Source organism: Mustela erminea, chromosome 13 (genome assembly GCF_009829155.1).
Source record: "Mustela erminea isolate mMusErm1 chromosome 13, mMusErm1.Pri, whole genome shotgun sequence".
Taxonomy (NCBI): domain Eukaryota; kingdom Metazoa; phylum Chordata; class Mammalia; order Carnivora; family Mustelidae; genus Mustela; species Mustela erminea.
In genome coordinates, this window is record NC_045626.1 from 16,479,570 (window position 1) to 16,501,845 (window position 22,276).

Below are 22,276 nucleotides of genomic sequence, written 5' to 3' on the forward strand. Positions count from 1 at the left end.
AAATACCAGATAAAAACCATTAATTTGCTACAGATCCAGAAAGAATGTTAATTCATCCATTGCGCCACTTTCAATTAAATCTCTAGCTGATTTTCAACATCGTGAGTCCCCGCCCACCTCACCAATGAACGATTCCTACCATAAGAGAAGAGTTTTCCAAAAGGTCTCTTGAATAATACCATTTAGTTATTCCAAGAACACAAGAATGTGAAACCACTTCATACAAGCCACCACTAGTGTCTCCGGCGTGTGTGTGCACGTGTGCAAGGCCGAGTGTGCACAGGGGCCGAGGGACAGAGAAAGATCTCAAGAGATATAAAAGTCAAAGTGAAAAGCGACTTTGGCTATGATGATAACTTGTGTTAATTCAAAAGATTCTCATGAGGAAACTCTGAAGCAAAATTAGGCAGCTTAACCCTAAAACACATTCTTTGGGTACCGTCCGCACTGCAGTCTGGAATCAACCAATGTCGTTTCACGAGGAAATCAGATCAAGAAGTAACTGCCCGCCTCGTGCATGGAGCATCTGGCAGGAGCCTCCTGGAAAATCAGGCTAAAGAATGATGAACAAGGTCTCGTGTGAAATAATACCACTATTTTTGACAATAAGAAGAGGGAAGCAGCAAATGCGGGCTAAGTGATTAAAGAAGTGATAAATATTTTTATTTTCTTTTTAAGATTTTATTTATTTATTTGACAGACAGAGATCACAAGTAGGCAGAGAGGCAGGCAGAGAGAGAGAGAGGAAGAAGCAGGCTCCCCACTGAGCAGAGAGCCTGATGCGGGGCTCGATCCCAGGACCCTGAGATCATGATCTGAGCTGAAGGCAGAGGCTTTAACCCACTGAGCCATCCAGGTGCCCCATGATAAATATTTTTAAACAATGTTTTTACACCCATCACGTGATAAATATGCCCTTACTCAAACTGGTAAGCCAACCTATCTATTTAAGTGCCGGAGCTTGGCTCTGGTGACCCAGGAATGGGCTGCTGCCTTCTCTCTACTGCTCACAAGTCAAACCGTGTCGTGTGATCCTGGGGAAGTTTCTCCACAAACATCCAATCCCCGAACTTAGAGTTGGGGATTGCCCCAGTTCCTTCCTCAGAGGGTGCTGGGGAAGGGGGGAGGGGTAGAGAATGAAAGAGAGAGCACAGTCCTTGGGACACAGAGAAATCCTCATTAAGTATTCTTTTGTGAATAACGATAAAGTTACATATCCACTTTCATTTTAAAAGTGGAAACTACTGTCTTTTAAATGAAACACATTGGTGTGTAAGCGCTCAAAAACGTAGACAGAGGGGAAGTTTCTTCTCCATGCTGAAGATTGGAGTCCTGCCACTGCTTTGATTGTTTTCCTAAGCGTGTGATCTGGGATATTATGAGAATAATCTTGGGGGGGCAGAGAGGATGGGAAACAAAGGAATAACCAGCTAATCCCTCTAAGCCACACTCAGGTTCTTCAGAATAGAGTTTTAAGGGGTGGCTGCGTGGCTCAGTGGGTTAAGCTTTTGCCTTTAGCTCAGGTCATGGTCCTGGGGTCCTGGGATGGAGCCCCACATGGGGCTCTCTGCTCAGCAGGGAGCCCGCTTCCCCCACCCCCCCACCTGCCTCTCTGCCTACTTGTGATCTCTTTGTCAAATTAAAGAAAAAAAAATCTTTAAAAAAAAATTTTTAAAAAAGAAAAGAGTTTTAAGAACAGTCAGGCATGAATAGTCCTGTGTTTCAAAGAAGGTACTGAAATATCTATTAATATCTAATTCCTGCAGAATTTTTTATCTATAAGATGGACAATGTTAAGATCCTGGAAGAGTTAAAACACAAGACATTTTTCTAAAAATAAGACAGTTATAGCAAATAACCATAAAGTAAGTAGAGAACGGACATACAGCTTTCCAATCATCTAACAGGGCAAGAGGCCTCGGAGGAATGCAAATGGATTCTCCATTAAGATGAAGGGTTTGAAATTCCATTTCCTGTTATGGTGTCATGATATTAATATCAAATCAAAATTTTAGTAGAGAAGTATCAGTCAAGAAGTCCTCAGTAGGTAACACATTAAATGAAAGCAGCTTAGCTAAATCAGTAATTACTATTTTCAAAAAGAGTTGACAACGTGTGAGATACTCTTCTTCTCCAACGTCTTTATGAAAAAGAAAAAAAAAAAGGCAGAAACGAGCCATGCAATCCCCAAACAATGGAGCAGGGTTTCAAAATCAGTGGTGACAAGAAAATCACAGGCTTAAACACCAGTCTCCAGATCAGACTGCCACATTCCCATTACCTAAGAAAACAAATTACTTCCTTCTTTGTTAAATTTTAAATACTAACTTATTCAAAGGTGCTGTATCTAATTTATTTTCCTAACTTCTACCTCTTCAGTATTACAATACTGAAGCCACTTTCTGACACAGAAAGCAATTTTATCAACCAAACAAAAATGGGGGGAAAACAACTGTATTGAAAAAGCACAGTCTATCGTCACTCGGTTTTCAAGACTGATAAGGTCATTTACCTCCTCCAGTTCCAGTAGTACGAGCGGATTTTGAGGGAACCAGGGCCCTGAGTGGGCTTCCTGCAGTCAGGTTTTCCTACTCAATTATGAGTTATTTTGTTTTTAAATAGAACTCTCACCTCACCAAAGAGCAGTGGACACACAGCTGGGAGAGTCTGAACACTTTTGAAAACTTTAAATACCAAATAAAACAAACACTTGGGTACCTTTCCTAAACGTTCTCCCTAACCTCTGATTGTTGACTCTTCTGCCTTCACATTCTTTAGGAAAGAAAGCATCAGCTCCTCTTAGCAGATGCTTTCCAAGGGCCCTCACTCTGGGCTCAAGTTCTGAGCTCTGGGATTTACAACACCTCTGCAGGCCATTCTTTCTGGGTAGTCCTTGGTGAATGTGTTTGAAATGTCATGGGCTCACACACCAGACACTTCCCATTCTGATAGCCAGTCCCTCCTTGTGTCTTGGCTTGAAGCCCTCTTTCTGTTTCAGGAGACTCTCAAGAAGTAGAGGGAGACATTACGCTGGCCAGACATGCACTTGGCCTTGTTCTGCGATTCCTGCTTCCAAGAGGTTACCGGCCTCCCAATGACTCAAAGAGCTTCCTCAACTCCAATCAGACATCCAACCCCCCCGCCCCACAGATTCAGGATGAAGGGGAGCAGAATGATTCCCAAGCCATGATGACAACACACCCTCCAGCTCTATCCTAAACACTTCCTACGAAAAAGGAAAACCCCAACCACCTGTATAAACTTCAGCCTACCACAGCAGTAATCCCACTGGACAGAACTCCTAAAACCGTGGGCCCTTCTTCACTTGGAAATCTAGTCTACAAATACACCTGCACGCCTTATGGTCAGTTCACACGTATCATGGGTCATTTGCACGACACAAAATCAAGCAAGAAAAACCACATGGCTTCCGGCAAAAATGAAGTTGGGGCGTAACACTCAAACCCTGTCAAGTGACAAACCTAGTAAAAATGGCAGAGCACGGACTCAAGCAGGATGCCTGGGAAGGGCGCACCGGGGGTTGCGGCTCGCTGGGCTTTTGTGAAGTGGAGGAAGGAGTATTACCAGAGATCGGAGGGTCGGAGGGAAGGCGTAAACTGGGGCGTGCACCAGTGTGACTTGAAGGGGAGAGGAAGTCGCTGACGGCAGTCTGAGGTGAGCGCATGCGTGTTTTGTGTATTCCTACGTGACTCCATTCCACGGTTTTCTACGCTCACCTAGTGTTTCTCAAGGGTGATATCACACATGTGCAAACTGAAAATTTATGTTAGGCTCCAAATGTTCCTCCCTGAGAGATCAAATGCATGAGAGGATCTGCTCCCAACAGAAGCGCTACAGCAGGACAGGCAGTGTAGACAAGGTTCTTTGGGGCAGCACTGCGTGTGATGGGGAAAGACGGGAAAAAATCTGGCTCCACCGAGGGAGAGCTGGTTAAATGAATTATATGCACACCGACAGCTACATTCTTGCCTTGCAGCTGTGGAAAAGAATGGCAGATCCTGATGCACTATAAAACATACACTACATGGAGAAGCAGCTGGTGCGGAAAATCAGATTCGTGAGCTGCGATCTGCGTGGTAAAGAAATAAAAACAAGAACAGGTATGCATCTCTGAGGATACCTGCACAGAGACGCTTCAAGATACATAAGACACTTGCGCTGGTGGGTGGCAAGGGTAGGAATGAGGCTTTTTGCCCGATGCCTTCATATTGTTTAGATTGTGGGAAAATGTGAATATAGCCCGTAGCAAAAAGATGTTCTTCTGTTGCCTCAGAAAAAAAGAAAAATTCAGCCGGATGTACTGAGGTATAACTTATACAATGTAAAACCCACGGTTTTTCACGTATGATTCTAGAAATGTCGACAAATAGATACAAAGTTGACAGAACAGTTGCATCAGTTCCCATGTGCCCCTTTACAGCTCTGGGCACCCACTGCACTGTCTTCTTTCCTCTCCCTCGTTTTGTCTCTCCCGTTTGTCCCGCGGATGGAAGCATGTACTCTAGCGCGTGGTTCATGGAGTCCGGCTCCTTTCGCGGCAGAACACGTGCAATCCAGCCGGGCCGCTGGGCGCATGCGCAGCCCGTCCCTTCCCACCCCGGGGGCCGCGCTCCGCGCCACCGCCGCGCGCTCTCCGTTTATCCGCTCCCCGGCTAAGCGACATCTAGGTTGTTTCCAGCTTTTGGGAATTAGGGTTTGGAGTCAACATATGCCCTTATTTCTCCCTGGGAGTGAGATGACTGAGCGCCAGGGTGAAATAAGCAGGAAACTGTCCACCGTTTCCCAGAACGGCCGCACCTGCCCGCTGCTCTGCCGCCCTCCCCGTGGCGGTCCCGCAGGGCAGCCAGGAGGACCTCCTTGTGCGGTCACGTGGGTTTCTCTGAGAGAGTGTGAAGGTAAGACTTTCAGTGGACAAGACAACCTACTTATACAGTGTCCCTCTCCCTCCAAGGAAAAACCTGGAACTCCACGAGTTTCTGGTTTTCCGTTTCTATTTCAGGAGGCATCTCGGTGCCGAGCGAGCGCCTGGAAAACCGAAGCCGTAAATCGCTCATCTCTGTACCCCTGGCATTCCGCACACAGAAAGTGCTCCGCGAATGTTTACCGTGTGAATCAGTCAAGGAAAGAATAACGGAAAACACAGTTATCTACTGGAAAAATATAAGCAGGTTCTAGAAAGTAAACTAGAGGAGCACATTTCGGTCTGGCGCTGGACACACAGCCAGCACGGCTTGTTGCCCGAGGCCGGGGCAGACCTGCCCAAGTCGGAGTTCTGGTAAGAGCCGGTGGACAAACCAAGCTACTGAAGACAGAGGCGAGAGGGGTCAGAGGGCAGGGAGAATCCAGACAGGAAGGAAGGACAAGTCTTCCTGCAGGACTGGAGAGAAGGCGCCGTCGGCAGACAGGTGTACTGCTTGCTGTGGCCAGGGGGGTGGGGACAAAGGGACTGGGATACGGAAGGAACTCCTGCCCCAGCTTCCATTTCGTTTTTCCTTTGTAAAGATTTTATGTATTTATTTACTTATTTGAGAGAGAGAGAGAGCACAAGCAGGAGGAGTGCAAGGGAGAAGCAGACTCCCAGCCGAGCAGACTCCCGCCCAACGTGCGGCTTGATCCTGGAACCCCGGGATCATGACCTGAACCCAAGGCACACGCTTAATGAGCTGAGCCACCCAGGCGCCCCCCCCCCCCCCCCCCCCCCCCCGGCAGCTTCCATTTCAAAGAGAAGTATATATGGTGCATCCAGGTAACCCAGTCTTCCTTTTTTTCCTTTATTGTTGCTAATTATAAAAATTACACTTATTGGAAAATAGATGAGAGAATAAACTGCCTCGAATGTCACTGACTGCAGTAACTACTGTCAATCTCCAGCTATATCTCCTTCCTGTTTCTCTTCCAAATCCACATTCATGTGCATTTAAGAGTCTATGTTATACATCTTAACATGTATATTAATGTATTAATGTACATGTATTATAACATGATTTTTTTCACACACAGCTACGCGTATTTTGACGTTTCTGTGTTTTTTTTAACACAACATAGTATTCTGTTGTATAAAAGGGCCACAACTTATTTAACTATCTCTCATTAATGATTTAGGTTGTTTCGAATCTTCAGTAATTATGGGCAAAAATTTCTGTCGTCAACCAACTACTTCTGTGATAGGAATTTCTGAAAGTCTTTCTAGTCTAGAAACCATGAAAAATGTCAAGGCTCGACACTTCTTGCCAAACTGTCCTCAAAAAGGAACCCCCTATTGCTGTAAGTCAGGGCTTATTTGCCAAAAGTCTTACAGATCACCATTCGACTCTACCAAAATGGCAGATAAAAGACTGTACTGCACTTTGTTTTGTTTTTCCTTAAGACCTGGACATCTAGATGCTGGACATCTATCTAGACATTCCTGAGCCACTTATCTTTCTCTAGTGAACCAGTGAGGAGGCTATCTGTGACAATCCAGGGGACAGAAGAAGTGCTGTGGGTTTGGAAAGTCAAGGTGATGACAAGTGATTCGATTTGGTGTATATCACAAAGGTAGGTCTGTGGACGGGCTGACGGTGGATGACAAAGGAGAGAGAGAAGGGCGTCAAGCAGAGAGAGAGAAGGGCGTCAAGCAGAACAGTTACCGGTTACTGACCAGGGAAGTAGGAGAGAAGCAGGTTTAGGGAAGGAGAGGAATCAAGAATTACATTTTGGATACATTGAATTTAAGAAGCCCATTGGAGATCTAAGCAGAGACGCTACCTAAGTGGTTAGATTCAAGTACGCAACTCAGGGGAGCGGTCCAGGCCACAGACAACTCTGTGAGCTGGCTGACTGTGGATGGCATTTAAAGTCATGGGCCGGGATGAGCGGTTTCTGAGAATAAAGGGCACCTCAACATTTACAGGCTGGAAAGAGGAGAAAGACCCAAAAAAGCTACCGGTGAGGCAGGATGAGAACCCAGAGGCCTAGCTAGCAGAGAAAGCATTTCATTCAGAAGGACCTAGCCAACAACCGCTTCAACTCAAATGACAGCACTGAGAAAGCCAAGACCCCCGGGCCCAAGTCCCTCGACCTACAGAACTAGTAGAGGAGTTTCTGTGGGGGCAGTAACAGGATCCTCAGCGGGAGGGGGGTGGGGAGCGCAGGGATTCAGAGCCATCTCAGGGATGTGGGCTGTAAAGCGGAGCAGAGGGAAAAGGCGACAGGCGAATGGGTCGGGAAGGCCGTTCAGTCAGGGTAAGAGGCACCATGGCAAACCTTAGGATTTTGAGAATCTGGGAAAAAGTGAAGATGCAGGGGACAGTGGACGAGTGTGGTGGTGAAGCCCTCCAGTGGCCCGAGAAGGGGGTTGGAGGGAGCGCACAGGCAGAGGGGCGGGCCTCACGGGGCCACAGAGTCACCCTTGTAACCGCAGAGGGCAGGATGAAGGGGTTTTCATCACCTGTCTCTCCTTGGGTGTGAGAAAAAAATCCAAACTTCTTGGCTTTCCTTTCCTTTTTTGTTTTTTTTTTTATTTTAATTTTTTAAAGGTTTTATTTATTTATTTGACTGAGAGACGTGGCAAGAGAAGGAACACAAGAAGTGGGAGAGGGAGAAGCAGGCTTCCCGAGGAGCAGAGAGCCCGATGGGGGGCTCGATCCCAGGACCCTGGAATCATGACCTGAGCCGAAGGTAGACAATTAACCCACTGAGCTACCCAGGCGCCCCACTTGTTGGCTTTCAAGACCGTCCACAATCTAATCCTCTGCGCACCACTCCTGACTGCATCTCCTAGAACTTCGTAAATGCTGCATTCAAAGCCACTCAAATCACATCTTCTGAAGACAATGGCGCCTTCCTCCCTTGCCCTTCAAAGACAGCCTTCCTTCTCCTCAAGACCCACTCCAACCTTTGGCCCCTTCGGTCAGCTCTCCTCTTCTTTGTACCTTCAGGGGCAGATGTCTTTGGACTTGCCTACCTCGCCAGTCCCAACCTCGACCATAGCCTTCCAGGGCATCACACTCTGGAACGACTTCTCAGCCATCACTTAGGATGTCGTGGGGGGCTGGGCCACACCCCTCCTCCACTCATACACTGGGTGAATTCCTCCCAAGCATCCACCAGGTACATAGCAAGATAGTATCTTTCTTTCTTTCTTTTTTTTAAAAAAGATTTTATTTATGTATTTGTTAGAGAGGCAGAGAGAGATGGCATAAGCAGGGGGAGGAGCAGCAGGCAGAGGAGGAAGCAGGCTTCCCACTGAGAAAGGAGCCCGATGCGGGACTCGATCCCATGACCCTGGGATCATGACCTGAGCCGAAGGCAGACACCTAACTGACTGAGCCACCCATGTGTCTCGCAAGGTAGTGTTTCTTCTGTGAAGCCTTCCCGGGCATCCCCCAGCCCCGGCCAATTCACCAAGAAACAGTGATGCTCAAACCCCTGCTTCCGTGGGCCTCAGAGGCGACTCTAATCCTTCTTGTCCACGTATCACATGCAACTTTAATTTTTAATTTCACTCCGTCTTCCTCCGACCTCTTTTAAGCCTGTGCTGTATTTTATCACTTGCTCTGGTCAGAGCCTCAGAAAGCCTGAGCAGAAAGCTGAACGGGAAGCCCCTTTCCCTTAGTTTTAACTACAGTCCACCCTGTGATTCCTCTAAGGCCCACACTAGCAGCAGCTTTAAAAATATTTATGCTTTTTTATACCCAGCTGTAAGCATCTGTAGGACAAGAACTATTATCATTTCTTCTTTAGCATAACAAATGCTGTGCAACTTGGTAAATATTTATAGAATTTTTAAAAAAAGGATACACACAGAAGAACAAACATGATGAAAGCTAAACATTCCGAAAGTACGAAGGAACGGCCTGTTCTAAATAGTTTCACAATAGTGCCTCGTCCCTGTAATATGCAAGTGCCCAGATAAAAGCAAGGACTGAAAAAGAGAAACTGTAGAGATTGATAACCTGAACAGGCCAAAAAAATCTAGAGTCTACTACGTCTCCCATAAAATAAACGAGCTTTTCTATAGAACAGAAATGTACTAAGATTGCATATTAATTACAACCCAAGAAACTTGCTTTTTAAAAAAGAAATTCACTAAAGAAGTATGTAACATCCTCAGTGTATGTATTACATGAGTAAAAGTATAATTTTCACTGAGAGATCCTGAAACTTTTCACCAGGATATCTATAAAAGAAATAATGCTTCATAGAGATTTCACTGTCTTCATTGATTCATTTTAGATCCAAATATCGTCAGTGTGTGCCCCCAAAACTGGGCACTCCCTTTCCATTTACAAGATACCACCTACAGTTATAGAGGATAAGTTGTTGGGTTGTTTTTTTTTTTTTAAAGACTTTATTTATTTGACAGAGACAGTGAGAGAGAGATCACAAACAGGGGGAGTGGGAGAGGGAGAAGCAGGCCTCCTGCTGAGCAGGGAGCCCGATGGCAAACCCTAAACGACTGAGCCACCCAGGCACCCCGAGGAGAAGTTCTAAGCAGCAAACCGGCTTACCCAAGCCACCCACACTGTCCTAGAAAAATGTTTTTTTACACAGGCAGGTAGCCTTCCCCTAAGTGTGGAATACTGTAGGTCGTAAATTCTAAAGTCCTCACTGTGAATTTAATGTCTAGGACACAAGCGAGATCTTCTGGTCTCACTACATCCCAGAATATACAAATAAATGGGTAGTGAGCTGAGCACAGCATAGGAAACTCAGACTACATATGTCTGAAATCATCAAGAAAAACAATCTCTTGAGTACTGAACCATCCAAGTTTCTACAAATTGGAACGGAGTGGTTTTGGGGAAATATTTAAACACAGAGTATAAATTTAGACCAGAGGTTGGCAGACGTTTTCTGTAAAGGGCCAGACAGTAAATATTTTAAGCTTCGCAGGCCATAAAGTCTGTTGCAACTACTCAACTGTGCCTTGCAGTTCAAAAGCAGCCACAATGATACATAAACGAGTGGGTGTGGCTGTGTTCCAATAAATTATTTACAAAATGGGTGGCCAGCCTGTGAACCATAGTTTGAGAACCCTGATTTAGACCATGGTCTTACACTCTTGGAGAAAACAGAGCCAAGTCTCAATAAGTCAGAACCAAATCTAGTTAACAGAGTAGGTGATCAATCCAGCAAAAAAACAAGCTGGAACGCCAAGTAAGAAGGTTTTGTTTTTCCTACGGCATGCTCAGGCTATGTCCTGGGGACCGCCAGGATCACAGTACTGTCTCTAGGTCACTGAGGCCATGGCGGCCATAGCTAGTTGCTATGCTCGCTTAAAAACAACAACAAACAAGGGGCGCCTGGGTGGCTCAGGCAGTTAAGCATCCGGCTCCTGATGTCAGCTCAGGTCACGATCTCAGGCAGGAGAGATGGAGCCCCGTATCGGGCTTGCACTGGGTGTGGTGCCTGCTTCCGATTCTCTTTCCCTCTGCCTCCCTCCCCCAGCTTGCACAGGCTTGTGCACACGCTCTCTCTCATTAAATATATAAAGCTTTAAAATAACAATAAGGGGCACTTGGGTGGTTCAGTGGGTTAAGCCTCTGCCTCTGGCTCAGGTGGTGATCTCAGGGTCCTGGGATCGAGCCCCACATCGGGCTCTCTGCTCAGCAGGGAGCCTGCTTCCCCCCTCTCTCTGCCTGCCTCTCTGCCTACTGTGATTTCTGTTTGTCAAATAAATAAATAAAATCTTTTAAATAACTAAAATCTTTAAAAACAGAATAAGTAAAAACATAAAACAACAACAAACGAAACCAAAACCAGTCTTCTAACTTTCTGGTTGTAGGACTAGGCGGTATGTGGATGACGTCGTACAACCAAAAAAGGAAAACCCAGAGCCGTGACTGAGGCAGAGTAATGAAAGGCCAAACCCAGAGCAGACAGGAAAGAAACGTGTCCCACGGCAGTCTCTGTGCCCGGAGCCACATCAGACCCTGGGGCCGGGGGCAAGGGGGACGCCAAGCGAATGACAGACACTCTGACAGGCTGCCAGGATCGTGGCGCCGGAACTCCAAAATGCCTGCTGGGGTGTCACGGGGTCACCACGGGTACGTGTCAGCCCGGGGCCTCTGCTTCTACCACAAGGGACCAGTGGGGACATGCCGTGGAGCTCTGGGGCTCCCGTGTACAGACCCAAACAGACCCCGTGTCCCTTCCCTGTCAGCGGACTCACTCGCCTCCACGCTCCTACACCCACGTCACTAAAGGTCCTCCCCAAGCAGCCCTGCTATTTCCCATCCTTCCCACTCACAATGAGAGAAACAGCAGCGACAGCGCCATGGGCTCTGCGCGGCTACATTTCACCGACTCTAGGACATTCCGACTCAAAGGCCACGTGAGTACGAGAAAACCTTTGCTACCAGCTTCTTCTGGGTCTGGTCCAGCTTCGCTCCCCATCTTCTCAGCCTCTGTTTCCTCAAATACATGCGTATAGATGGGGGACACATTATTTCTCTATTGTCTCTGTTCTCAGAGAATCCAGTCCTTAAGAGGGACCACAAGAAAGAATACAGTGGGTTTCGGTGTTTTTTTGCCCTTTTGATTTAAAAAGCAACCTGAGTAGGAAAAAAGTCACTGTGAACGATATGTCCCCTCCAATCACTGTTACAAAAGTACAAATATTATTACAGAATAAAGATACTAAAACATAGTGTCTGAAGACTAGAGTTGGCTCCCTCTGCGATCATTTATTTCCACAAATCAGAAGACAAAAGAAACTAGACATCCCTCTTCCAGATAATCACTGGTTTTTATCCGATCATCTGTTAGACGTCTGTAAATATGCTCAACAAGCAAGCACAGAGATCCCACGAGCTACGACTAAAACCCACTGACTCCAGGCCTCGGGCACACGCTAACCCTCCCGGCTGTCTGGTGAAACGTACTGATGAGGTCCCGCCGCCCGGCACCATCGACTGCTCAGGCTGAAGGTCCCAGACTGCGTGACCCCGCAGCATCCCTGCTTGGTGCTGCTTTCCAGCCTTACAATTCCTAGGCTCTGAGGGGCTCTGAAGAGAAAAGGCCTCTGTGCACACAGAGTCCCACTTTCTCCCATGATGGCCCTTCCAAAGGTGTCCGTGCAGCAGTGCGGGCAGTGGACACAGGAAAAGCCATGGGGCTTGCTGAATTAATGAATTATGGAATCAAGCAGCAGAATCTTCCTCCTTGCTCGTCTCCCCTGGGGCACTGGCTCTTCTTCTGCCAAATAAGATCTGTTCTCACCCCTAACCTGGAGACCCCACACTCCGACCTGGAGGTGGAGGGAGGGGCTGCTGGGTTCTAGCCGTCGCGACACAAGTTCAAGTCTGAAAACGGCCACAGTCCTTCTGGGTCTCAAGTCTTCCCGTCTACTAACTGAACCGAGTGGGGTTTCGTGAGCTCTCAGTTACCTTCTAGAGCCATTTTAGGGTTCCTCAGAAGTCAATAATGGCTAGAATGGCTTTTCTTTCTTTCACCCCCCCCCCCACTTAACGGTATGCAGAAATTGTTTTCTGCTTGCTCAGGACTTGGAAGAAGTATCAACTTAGACACAGAATCCTATGCTAAATTCTTTTCTTTTCTTTTTTAAGATTGTATTTATTTGACAGTGACAGAGACAGCAGAGAAGGAACACAAGCAGGGGGAGTGGGAGAGGGAAAAGCAGGCTTCCCGCTGAGCAGGGAGCCCACGCGGAGCTCAATCCCAGAACCTTGGGATCATGACCTGAACCGAAGCAGATGCTTAATGACTGAGCCACCCAGGCGCCCCTCCTACGCTAAATTCTTAAAATCTAAAAATCTGGTCTGCCACTTGGATTTAGGGATGTACTTTCCAAAAGAAATTACAAATCCATGCTGCAATCCTGGACAGGAACATAAGTCTCCCCACATAATACAGCAGATCCAAACATCGTACCAATGTTCTAAAGCCTAATGACCATGTTCAGCACTGATTGGACGGAGAAACCTAACCCCAGAGCAGATCTGGGAGCTTCAAGTCTGGGAGGAAACCACTCTCCTCCCCGAGCCCCATGGGCACAGGAAGGGACAGAGCTTTGACAGATAAGAGGAAGGGTTGTGGCGGCCATCAGTCTGGGGCGGTGGAAGCAAACAGAATGGAAACTGCTCTGTCTGTGGCAGTGAGGGAATTAAGCCTCTGGCTGCAGGCGATCTTTTCCATGAGAAAGCTTCTTAAGCCAGCAGGGCCTGGTACAGAGCTCCCAGCACCCGGAGCAGAAAAGCCAAGAATCATCTTTCTCCCGTTCAGCAGCAGCACCCTCCTAGCCTCCAGGGAGCTTTAACTGCCTTAGCCTCTAGTGATAAACAGGAAAAGCCCGAGGCATGCTCCTCAGACTCCAAAATGAGAGAGATCATGCCTTGCGGGCAACGTCCCACAGTGGCCCAGATGTCCGTAAACATCTCCGTGGTGGTGGGCAGCACCCAGCTTGAACCAGCAGCCGCATGCGCGCCTTGCTGGGGGCGGGCTTTTGAGAAGAGCACCGTAGGCGCCCTACTTCAAGTGCAAATGTACAACTTGGTATCTGTAGCACCCGTGACTGGGCCACACTGAGGGTCACAACAGCCTAAATAACCAGCACACCACTGCAGGCCCCCTGTGCGCTTTCATTCATTCCACAGTACGACGGGCTCCTCCTTTTACGCACCGAGAGTCCCCTGCCCTCAAGGAGATCACAGAGGGTCAAAGGCAGAACACAATGAAGACCGGATTCCCACGTTGGGCCTGGACTGCAGCAGTCACAGGTACATGGAGAAATAGAAAGGGGCCAAGTAGGCTCGGCCACTTCTACCAGCCACGACTAGCTGAACGCGGTCTACCTGAGCACACCAGGCAACGAGTCCAGGAAGAAAGGTGTATGTAACGGCCCTCGGGCAGCTCTCTATGGCTGGAACCACAAGGAGAGGCACAGCGGAGCAGGTGTGGAGGTGCACGTGAGAAGGACACTGCACTCCACCTTAAACACACACAGGGAGGGTCCACGCAGGACAGACAGACTTGTATTGTACTCTGAAGAGATCAGACCCGCAGCTGGGCGGGGGTCTACCCGCGAGCTCTGTTACCAGCTCCCGGGCTCTGATCACAGGGCAGTTGGACCCTCCAACGGGGGTCCCCAGCAGCTCCGGCTCAGGCCCCACCAGTGCCTAAATCCTAACAGACTTCCAGAGGCAAGCCCACTGGTCCGGTTACTGGGGCTCAAAACATTTACACACCGGCCTACCACTCTGTATATTAATTTTATTGTACATCCCCAGATTTGGGGTTTTACACTTAACACCCAACAGGGTGTGTGGTAACATGCCCTGTCCCACAGTGTAATCAGAAAACATGCGCAGCGCGGCAGTAAGAGAAGTTGACAGAGAAGGCGGGTCTTTTTCTTAAGACTACATAACTAGGTGTATGCAAATAAGTACTTGCAGTCTTCACCCTTGTTTGGAGAAACCTCCAGTGATTCTATAGAAAAATGCCTCCTAAAGTGGCTATAACAGACCCCTGACCACATACAGACATTTCACCCTAAAAGCAAATCTTCCTAAGACTCCAAAAAAAAGCATCTATTCTGGCCAAAACCAAAATTTGGAATAATATACTCTTATTTGAGTCACATTTTCTAAATAACTTATTAATCTTTCTCAAAGGCATTTTATTTTTCTTCATTTTCTGTCCCTCATGGAATCGTCAGTAGATTTCAGACATGGAAATGAGTCGCCGACTTGTCATTTCATCTTTGAATTCAGAGTGCCACATCTCCTAGTTCCTTCTCTGCATCTCTGACTTTGCCTCCTTTCCATCTGAAGTGGGCGCAATGGGCCCCTGAGCACCCCAGGTCATTCGGCAGCCACAGTACAGGTGTGATCAACACTGCTTGCCCTTCCCTCCCCTTCGGTGCACACAGGACCACACACTTCTCTGTCGGCTACAACGGGGGCTGGTCACGTGACTCCTTCTGACCAATGACGCACTGCGTGTCACATCCAGAATAAGGGCGTGTAAGGACCGGATGGATTCTCCAGTCCGTAACCCCCCCCACCCCCGGCCCTACAATGACCCCTATGTGGAGAGGGCGGGACTGAAAGAAACCACCTTGATCACGGAGTCATCAGTGGAAGGACAGCTGCCCCACTGAAGTGCCAAAACTCACAGCAAACTACATGTGCAAGAATAAACTTACTGCAAAAATCAGTGGGCTCTAGGGGATTTTACTGCCACACAGGATAAATGAGGGGGGGATGCTCTCAAAGGGCAGACATCTTATTTATTTATTTATTTATTTGACAGGCAGAGATCACAAGTAGGCAGAGAGCCAGGCAGAGGGGGGCGGAGGGGAAGCAGGCTCCCCACCGAGCAGAGAGCCCCACACAGGGCTCAATCCCAGGACCCCGAGATCATGACCAGCGCCGAAGACAGAGGCTTTAATCCACTGAGCCACCCAGGTGCCCCTCAAAGGGCAGACTTCTAAGAAATGCAGCTGATCAGGTTCCATCCCAAATCTACGGGATCAGAAACCACTGGGGTGCAGCCCAGCAACCAGCCTTTTAATAAAATCTTTTTTGAAAAAAAGTTCCATAATGATCTCTCAATGTGTAGGGCAGCAGATAACCAAATGGCTATAAATAATTATCACAGATCAGCCTATAATTTTCTAGATCCGGACAAGTACAGGCAACTTTCACTTTTTAACTTGCTATCAGGTTACCTAAGTGCAGATTGTGTGATCTGACCTCACGTTATCTCATTGAGGAGATCCCAATTTGAGGTTCCTAGAAGACCCCTAAAGAAATCAATAAAGAATGTCAGGCGGTGCATGAGCCCCTAAAATTGTACATAGAATTCTGTGTATTTGTACATTTATCTGGGGAAGGACTCACGGCTGGGACGAGACCGTCAGGATAATGATACTGACGAGCTCATCTTCCTGTTTTTGTATCTGAGAGCAGGGACACAGGGAAGATCAGAGGATTTCTGTGATCAAAAAAACCATTTAATGTCCAAACCTAGACGCGACTGACACCAATTCCCCTTTCCAAATGGGCAACATCACAAACCATGAAAGGTACAATAACAGATTTAGAACTTGTCCTCAAAGAGCACTGTAATTTAAAAAGGCAGCTACAACCTGCCCATAACAAAACAATAATATCAGCTTTAGAAAGTGATTGATTTTATTCTGCTTTCTCTGTACTGAAGTTCAGTTAAGAATCGTTTCTAAATGTGGCTGCTTTGGGGTATGCAGGAGGCCCAGCTAGTTAAGCCTCCAACTCTTGGTTTCAGCTCAGATCACGATCTTCCCCTCACGGGATCGAGCCCCAGGTCCGGCTCGTCTCTCAGCATGGGGTCTTCCTTGTCCCTCTCTCTCTGCTTCACACTCTCTTTCAAATAAGTAAATAAAATCTAATTACAACAAATTACTTTAAAAAAATTTTAAAAACCACTGGAAGTGGATAGTGCATGTGTACTAGTAAAAAATATATATATACATACATTACTGAAATAAAGAAACTAGCTACTAAAAATAAATAACTAGCATAGCTGGAACCATGGTTTTGAACCCTGAAGACAAACCTCCTGAAGATCTTTGTTTTGATGTGGAACTCCATACAATATTTTTAGTAAAAAATTTTTTGGATAGGAATTGAGTAGAGAGAAAAAAAAAATCAGAAACAATTATTGAGACCAAAAGAGGCCATCTTAAAAAAGCAGCAGTGAATTACCCAGACAGGAGTTTTTAATTTATGCCAAGTAGGCTTACTCCTATTGCAAAACCTTTTCTCCAAAATAACTGTATTAGCAGCAGTAACACTAAAGCAAACCGCTGTGGTTGGTAGAATGTGCTCACATTATTCTCAAAATTATATATACACACACACTTATGTTTTTAGGCATGATTACAGTATTAAAATGAAGTATCCCTTCATAGTGCTCTGGGTCAGAACATTTACGTAATGGTATTTCACTGGGTAATCTGATGAAATCTGATCTTTCCAGTAATTTCTCACCTGGTGGAAATAAAAAATTATGCTCTCCTGGGACCTTTAGCCAGATACCATTTTCAAATCCCTCATCATTTCATATTTATGTCTCACCTTAAATCCAAAAGGACTGGAGGCCACTGATCACCTCACAGCAGTTCCTTCTAGGTTCCTTCTAGGCACACGACACTGTGCGGTCTCTAAATATGTGATGACTCCCATTTTAAAGAAAAGAAATTAAGTCTAATGGGGGATAAGATGTCGTCCAAGTCAGCACTCATTCTTGATCCATTAATTCGAGAATTATCTACCGGCGTGCTGTGGGCTAGGGACAGAAGGCCCCCAGTTGTTCCGGATGGGAACTGAAGAGGAAGAAAGCATGAAGCAGCTACTGGGAGAAAGCGGTAAGAGGCAGCCTTCGCAGAGTGATGAGTCAGGGTAAGGGAAGCCCGGGCTGCCCTGGAAACACGTAGGGGAAGGGGCCGAGGAAGGCTCTCCAGATGAGGAAGGCTTTCCAGACGGGGTGAGATCGAAGCTGAGACCCGAAGGACTAAGAGCAGTCGGCACCAGGGCAGCACACTGCTGTAAAGCCCCAGAGATGAACGGGCGAACAGTGTCTCAGGCAGGTGGGGCAGGGGCCCCGGGGTGGCTCACCTGGTTAAGCATCTGCCTTTGGCTCGGGTCACGATCCCGGGACCCTGGGATGCAGGCCCGCGTCCGAAGCAAGTCTGCTTCTCCCTCTCCCTCTGCCCCTCTGCCGGCTCACATGCTCGCGTGCGTGCTCTCTCTCAAGTAAGTAAGTAAATGAAATCTTTTTAAAAAATAAATGAAGCAGGCGGAGCAGTCTCATTTGTCTAGTGCACCCCACGTGAGACTGGGGAGATTGGAGAGACCCAGGGAGCCACCGGGCAGCTGAGGCCAGTGGGAACGCACTTCGGGGAGGCCTCTCTGAAGCCAGAGTGGCCTGAACAAAGATGGAAGGAAGCATCAAGCCAGGTTGGACACCAGGCTTTGGGCGGCAGAAGCTGGGGGCTGGGGGCAAGCCTGGGTTCCCTGTCGGGCAGACCAAGAGCGCCTGTGAATTGTCCAAGAAGCTGAAAGAGCTGAGAAAGTGGCTGGATTGGGGGACTGGAATGCAGGCAAGAAACCACAGCTGGTTTCTTCTTTCTGGAGACAGAGATGTGGGAGTTATCTGCACATATATACGGGAAGTGAAGCCACGAGGGTCACCGAAATTTACGAGGTGGGGGGGGACTGTTTCCAGGACAGACACCTGATGGGCACTCCAGCAACCATGAGAAAACCCAGGAGGGAGAGCAGTATTCAAACTTAGGGTAGAAGATGCTTTTAGGAAGACCTGCCAATCATGCGAAATATTGCAGGGGTGAGGGCAGGGGAGGGTCAGGCTTCGGCCAAGGTAAAGACGAACCTTGTCCAGTTGCCTTGACAATAAGGAAGGTGGGTGTGGTGAGCTGACACCCACAGGTGGCCAAGGGCGGGGGTGCGGGGGGGACAGGAGTGGAAAAGTGAGGCTGGCAAGGTGCCTTCGTGGCCATCAGAAAGAAGAGAGAAAAGGGCAGAAGGCAGGAGATCTGAAGTGTGGGGTTAAATGAATATTCGGACAGGAGGGAAGAAGAACAGAACAGGGACAGAGACGAGGAGTCTGTAGGTGGGCTTTCCGGGAGTGCAGGGTTCTGGGCTGGTTCGCATGGTAGAACTTGGTCCCTGGTTTCTGACGCACGGTCAGGCCTCCATTCACTTCACTGGTTTGTATGAAGACGTTTCTTTCCTTCCCTACCCCACCTCCCCTTAGCTCTCTCCAGAGGACGAGGGAGCAGCATGGACACTGCAATCTAATCTATCTGCCTCCTTCCAGAAGGCGGCATCTCAGCTTCTTCAAAGCTAATCCCAAAATCCCACTAAGCCTAACACTTCCTCTGGATGAATGAACGGCTGCCTCCAGTGGAAACAGACGCGCTGCACACAGCGTACCTGCTCCCCCCAACCCCGCCAGCTCAGCACCGGCTTCCATCCGAGAGCAGGTAGTCGGAGTCAGTGTTAAATTTACCCCCACCGAATCTGTCTTGGAGCTGTCCTTCATCTTATATTCTAGATCCAAAAATTGTTGGATGTGCAAGATAAAGGCAGTTTAAAAAAAAAAAAAAGAAGAAGAAGAAGAAAAGAAAGAATTTAAAAATGTTTCAAGCTGGATACAAAAATCTCAAATGTATACATAATGAAAGCTGTGGGCTACTAGATTGAGGTCTGCTCCTGTTTTAGTATTTGTAAAATCCAGTTCGGCTCCAAGGAAAAAAAAAGCTTTTTCCCAGAATCAGCACATCAGGCTTGGCAAAATAACTATTGGCAGTGAATTCATATAGGAGATTAACCAAGTACTGCCCCTCAAGAACTGCCCAGTATTTGCAAGAGTATTCTGAGATGTTACAGTCCACGTGGCAAGCTTGAACTTGAGATGATTAACATAAGCCATGTGCTACTGGAGCCATATATATTCTGTAAGTAAGTAATATTTACACAAAGAGAGAATAAATTGTGTCAGACCAAATAAAGACATGTCAGCTACATGAGCTGCTCCAATAAAACAGTATCAATGAGATTATGAAGTCATGTTTGAACACTTAATTTAACAAACTTTTTTTTTTTTTTTAAAGATTTTTTTTATGCATCAGAGAGAGAGAGAGAGAGTGAGCGAGTGCATGCTGCACACCCAGGAGCATGAACAGGGGACGGCAGAAGCAGAGGGGGGAAGCAGGTTCCCGGCTGAGCAGGGAGCCTGATGCGGGGCTGACTCCAGGACCCTGAGGTCACGACCTGAGCGAAGGGCAGATGCCTAACCGACTGAGCCATCCAGGTGGCCCTCACTTAATGGACTTTTCAAGTATCTAGTATGTACTAATCACAAGCCAATTCCTAGATACTTTTTACACAGGTTCCCCAAGGAAAACAATTTGGTTCTACTGCCTTAAGTTAAAGCAGTTCAAGTGGTTTCTTTAAAAGTATGCTGTATCGGAACCCAGTGATGGATCATAGTATCACTGAGAGAAAGCAGCTGCTATTAGGTGCCTCAGGATTTGATACAGAAACAATGTAGCACCTATTTGTATCTAAAAATTCAACCTGGATCTAATCAAATTTCTAGGAATTATGGGATAAAGCAAAGCAAATTAAACAATATCAAAAGAAAACAATTACCCACATCCAGAAACGCGCACAATAATCTACAGGACGTGTAACCCAGTGTTTCCAAGAAATCAACAGCAGGTTAAAAAGTAGAACAGAGTGGAGGGAGGGCTACTATAGAATAAGAGACGACAGGTCTACAAAAACCAAATGCAATGCAGCTTCTTTCCAGATCCTAACGGGAACAATCCAACTTTAAGATTACTGGAACCGTATAACAAAACTGTCTTGCCAGTTTCATGAGGTCTAATAATGGACTTAAAAAAAATCCCTCTAAGTTGGCGATGTGTACTTATTATTTAAAAAGGAGAAAGATATATATATACACATAAATATTCCAAATCCAGATTTTTCGGTGACTTCTGACTTCCTGAGCTTCTCCTGGATAGCTTCAGGAAGGATGCAGTAGCCCTTCCCACTACCAAACTCAGGAAAGAATCACATGAAGTCATACAAATACTGATAGTTTTCCAAACATCCCTTTCTCTTTCTCCTCCTTTCTTCCTTATCTGTTCATTATTGGCAGAGCCAAGCTCCCGAGTGCTGGACGTCTGCCCAGTCCTGTGCTCTTCCTCACACCCATGGGTGGCCTCTTGCTCTTACCTTCCCATGCTCCTTCCTCACGTGGGAAATGTAAACATCTCTCTGCGTGAACAAGCGGTCACACTCCCAACACGTCCAGCCGGGACTGGCCACCTTCTTGGGTTCCATGGATTTTTTCACAGGTGACGGAGATTTCTTTTCCAACTTCTCTTTCCCATTCATGGATCTGGTATCCTCTTTGTTTTGATTTGCTGAATTTTGAGTTGCAGGCTTAATGCTCAAAGGCAAGTTTATACCCAAGTTTGGAGGCCCTTCAATACTTTTCAATGTTCCATGCATAGACTATGTTACAAAAAGAAAAGAAAGATCTATCATAAATGGTTACCATGGAGAAAAGCACACGTGGACTATTCTTGACACGTTACAGATATTCCAATAGGATTTTATATTCATTCAGAAACATTTCTTAATAGAGCAAAAAGGAAACCTATGCAAACAGACACTTAAAAAGAGACAGAGGGGAATTAACTTTTATGGTTGCTCTGAATTATGCGTTCCTAGTTCCAAGTAAGTTCTGAAAGCTTATTTGCTTGTGCCATTTTTAAATTCTTTCAAAAATAAAGCCTTCTGCTTTGAGTCCAAATTACTCCCGGCTCTGTCCTCCCCCAGTGAACCAGTGAGTCCTCTCCGCAACAGTCTCTTCCTGGGGAAGAAGAGGTTTACTTTCACACCTACCCAGAGACATGGGGCTAGGCTGATGCACCGGTAGGTGTTCAAGACTCCTGGCCAAGCCCCCTTCCACAAACACCTAAGACAACAGCGGGGCCTTCTCCCTCCCTTTCAGACCCTCCACATTCTTGGGACACGTGTAAGAGTCTGGGTTTTCGTTGGGGTTTTTTGGGGTACCGTCAGGATCCCCGCATCCTATCCTGATCTCTCCCGTCTTCCCAACAATACCCAGACTTCTAGGCTGTATACAGTAGAGACTCAAAAAGCCTTTTACAATTGCTTAGCTTTACTGTCAGAAACATGACAGCCCCAACGGCCATCCCACTCAAACTCAGAGGACTCCAAATTCTACTAGGGGAAAGCGGGTGCCATTTGATCCTATAGAGCAGCATGCCTTTGGTTTTTGTTTTGTTTGTGTTCTAGAAACAGAGTCCAGGGGAAAAAAAAAAAGGGGAGGCAACTAACTCTGTGCCTCAGTGTAGAATTTATCTTTGAACAGGCCTTCAGGCTAGAGTCCTGAACCTACAGAAAGGCACAACGTGACACACGTTTCCCAAGTGTTCTAGGCCTCCTACATCCTGGAGATTGACACTGAGTGTACCTCGACTCCATATTCGTTCCTGATGTTGGGAGTCTGAAGCGGCCCCCTCCGGGTACTCTCCATTACACCTTCCCGGGCAAGATCACCTCTAATCGGTGCCATGAATTTGCCAAGCCTCCTTACAGTCTTACCCCAAAAAGAAAAAGAGGGGGTTCTGTAATTTTCCCATGAGCAGAGGTGTCAAGTCTATCCAGAGGATCCTCAAACTGGTCTCTAAAAAGAGGCCTGGGAGGAA

The 22,276-nt window shown here is 47.0% G+C and overlaps 1 protein-coding gene across 1 annotated transcript in view; it reads right to left on the reverse strand.

The window, feature by feature from the left end:
* ZNF532 (zinc finger protein 532) overlaps positions 1-22,276 on the reverse strand; it is a 103,812-nt gene that overhangs the window by 6,819 nt on the left and 74,717 nt on the right. Inside the window, 1 exon segment of the mRNA XM_032309069.1 lies at positions 20,772-21,053. Coding sequence (XP_032164960.1) covers positions 20,772-21,053 — 282 coding nt within the window.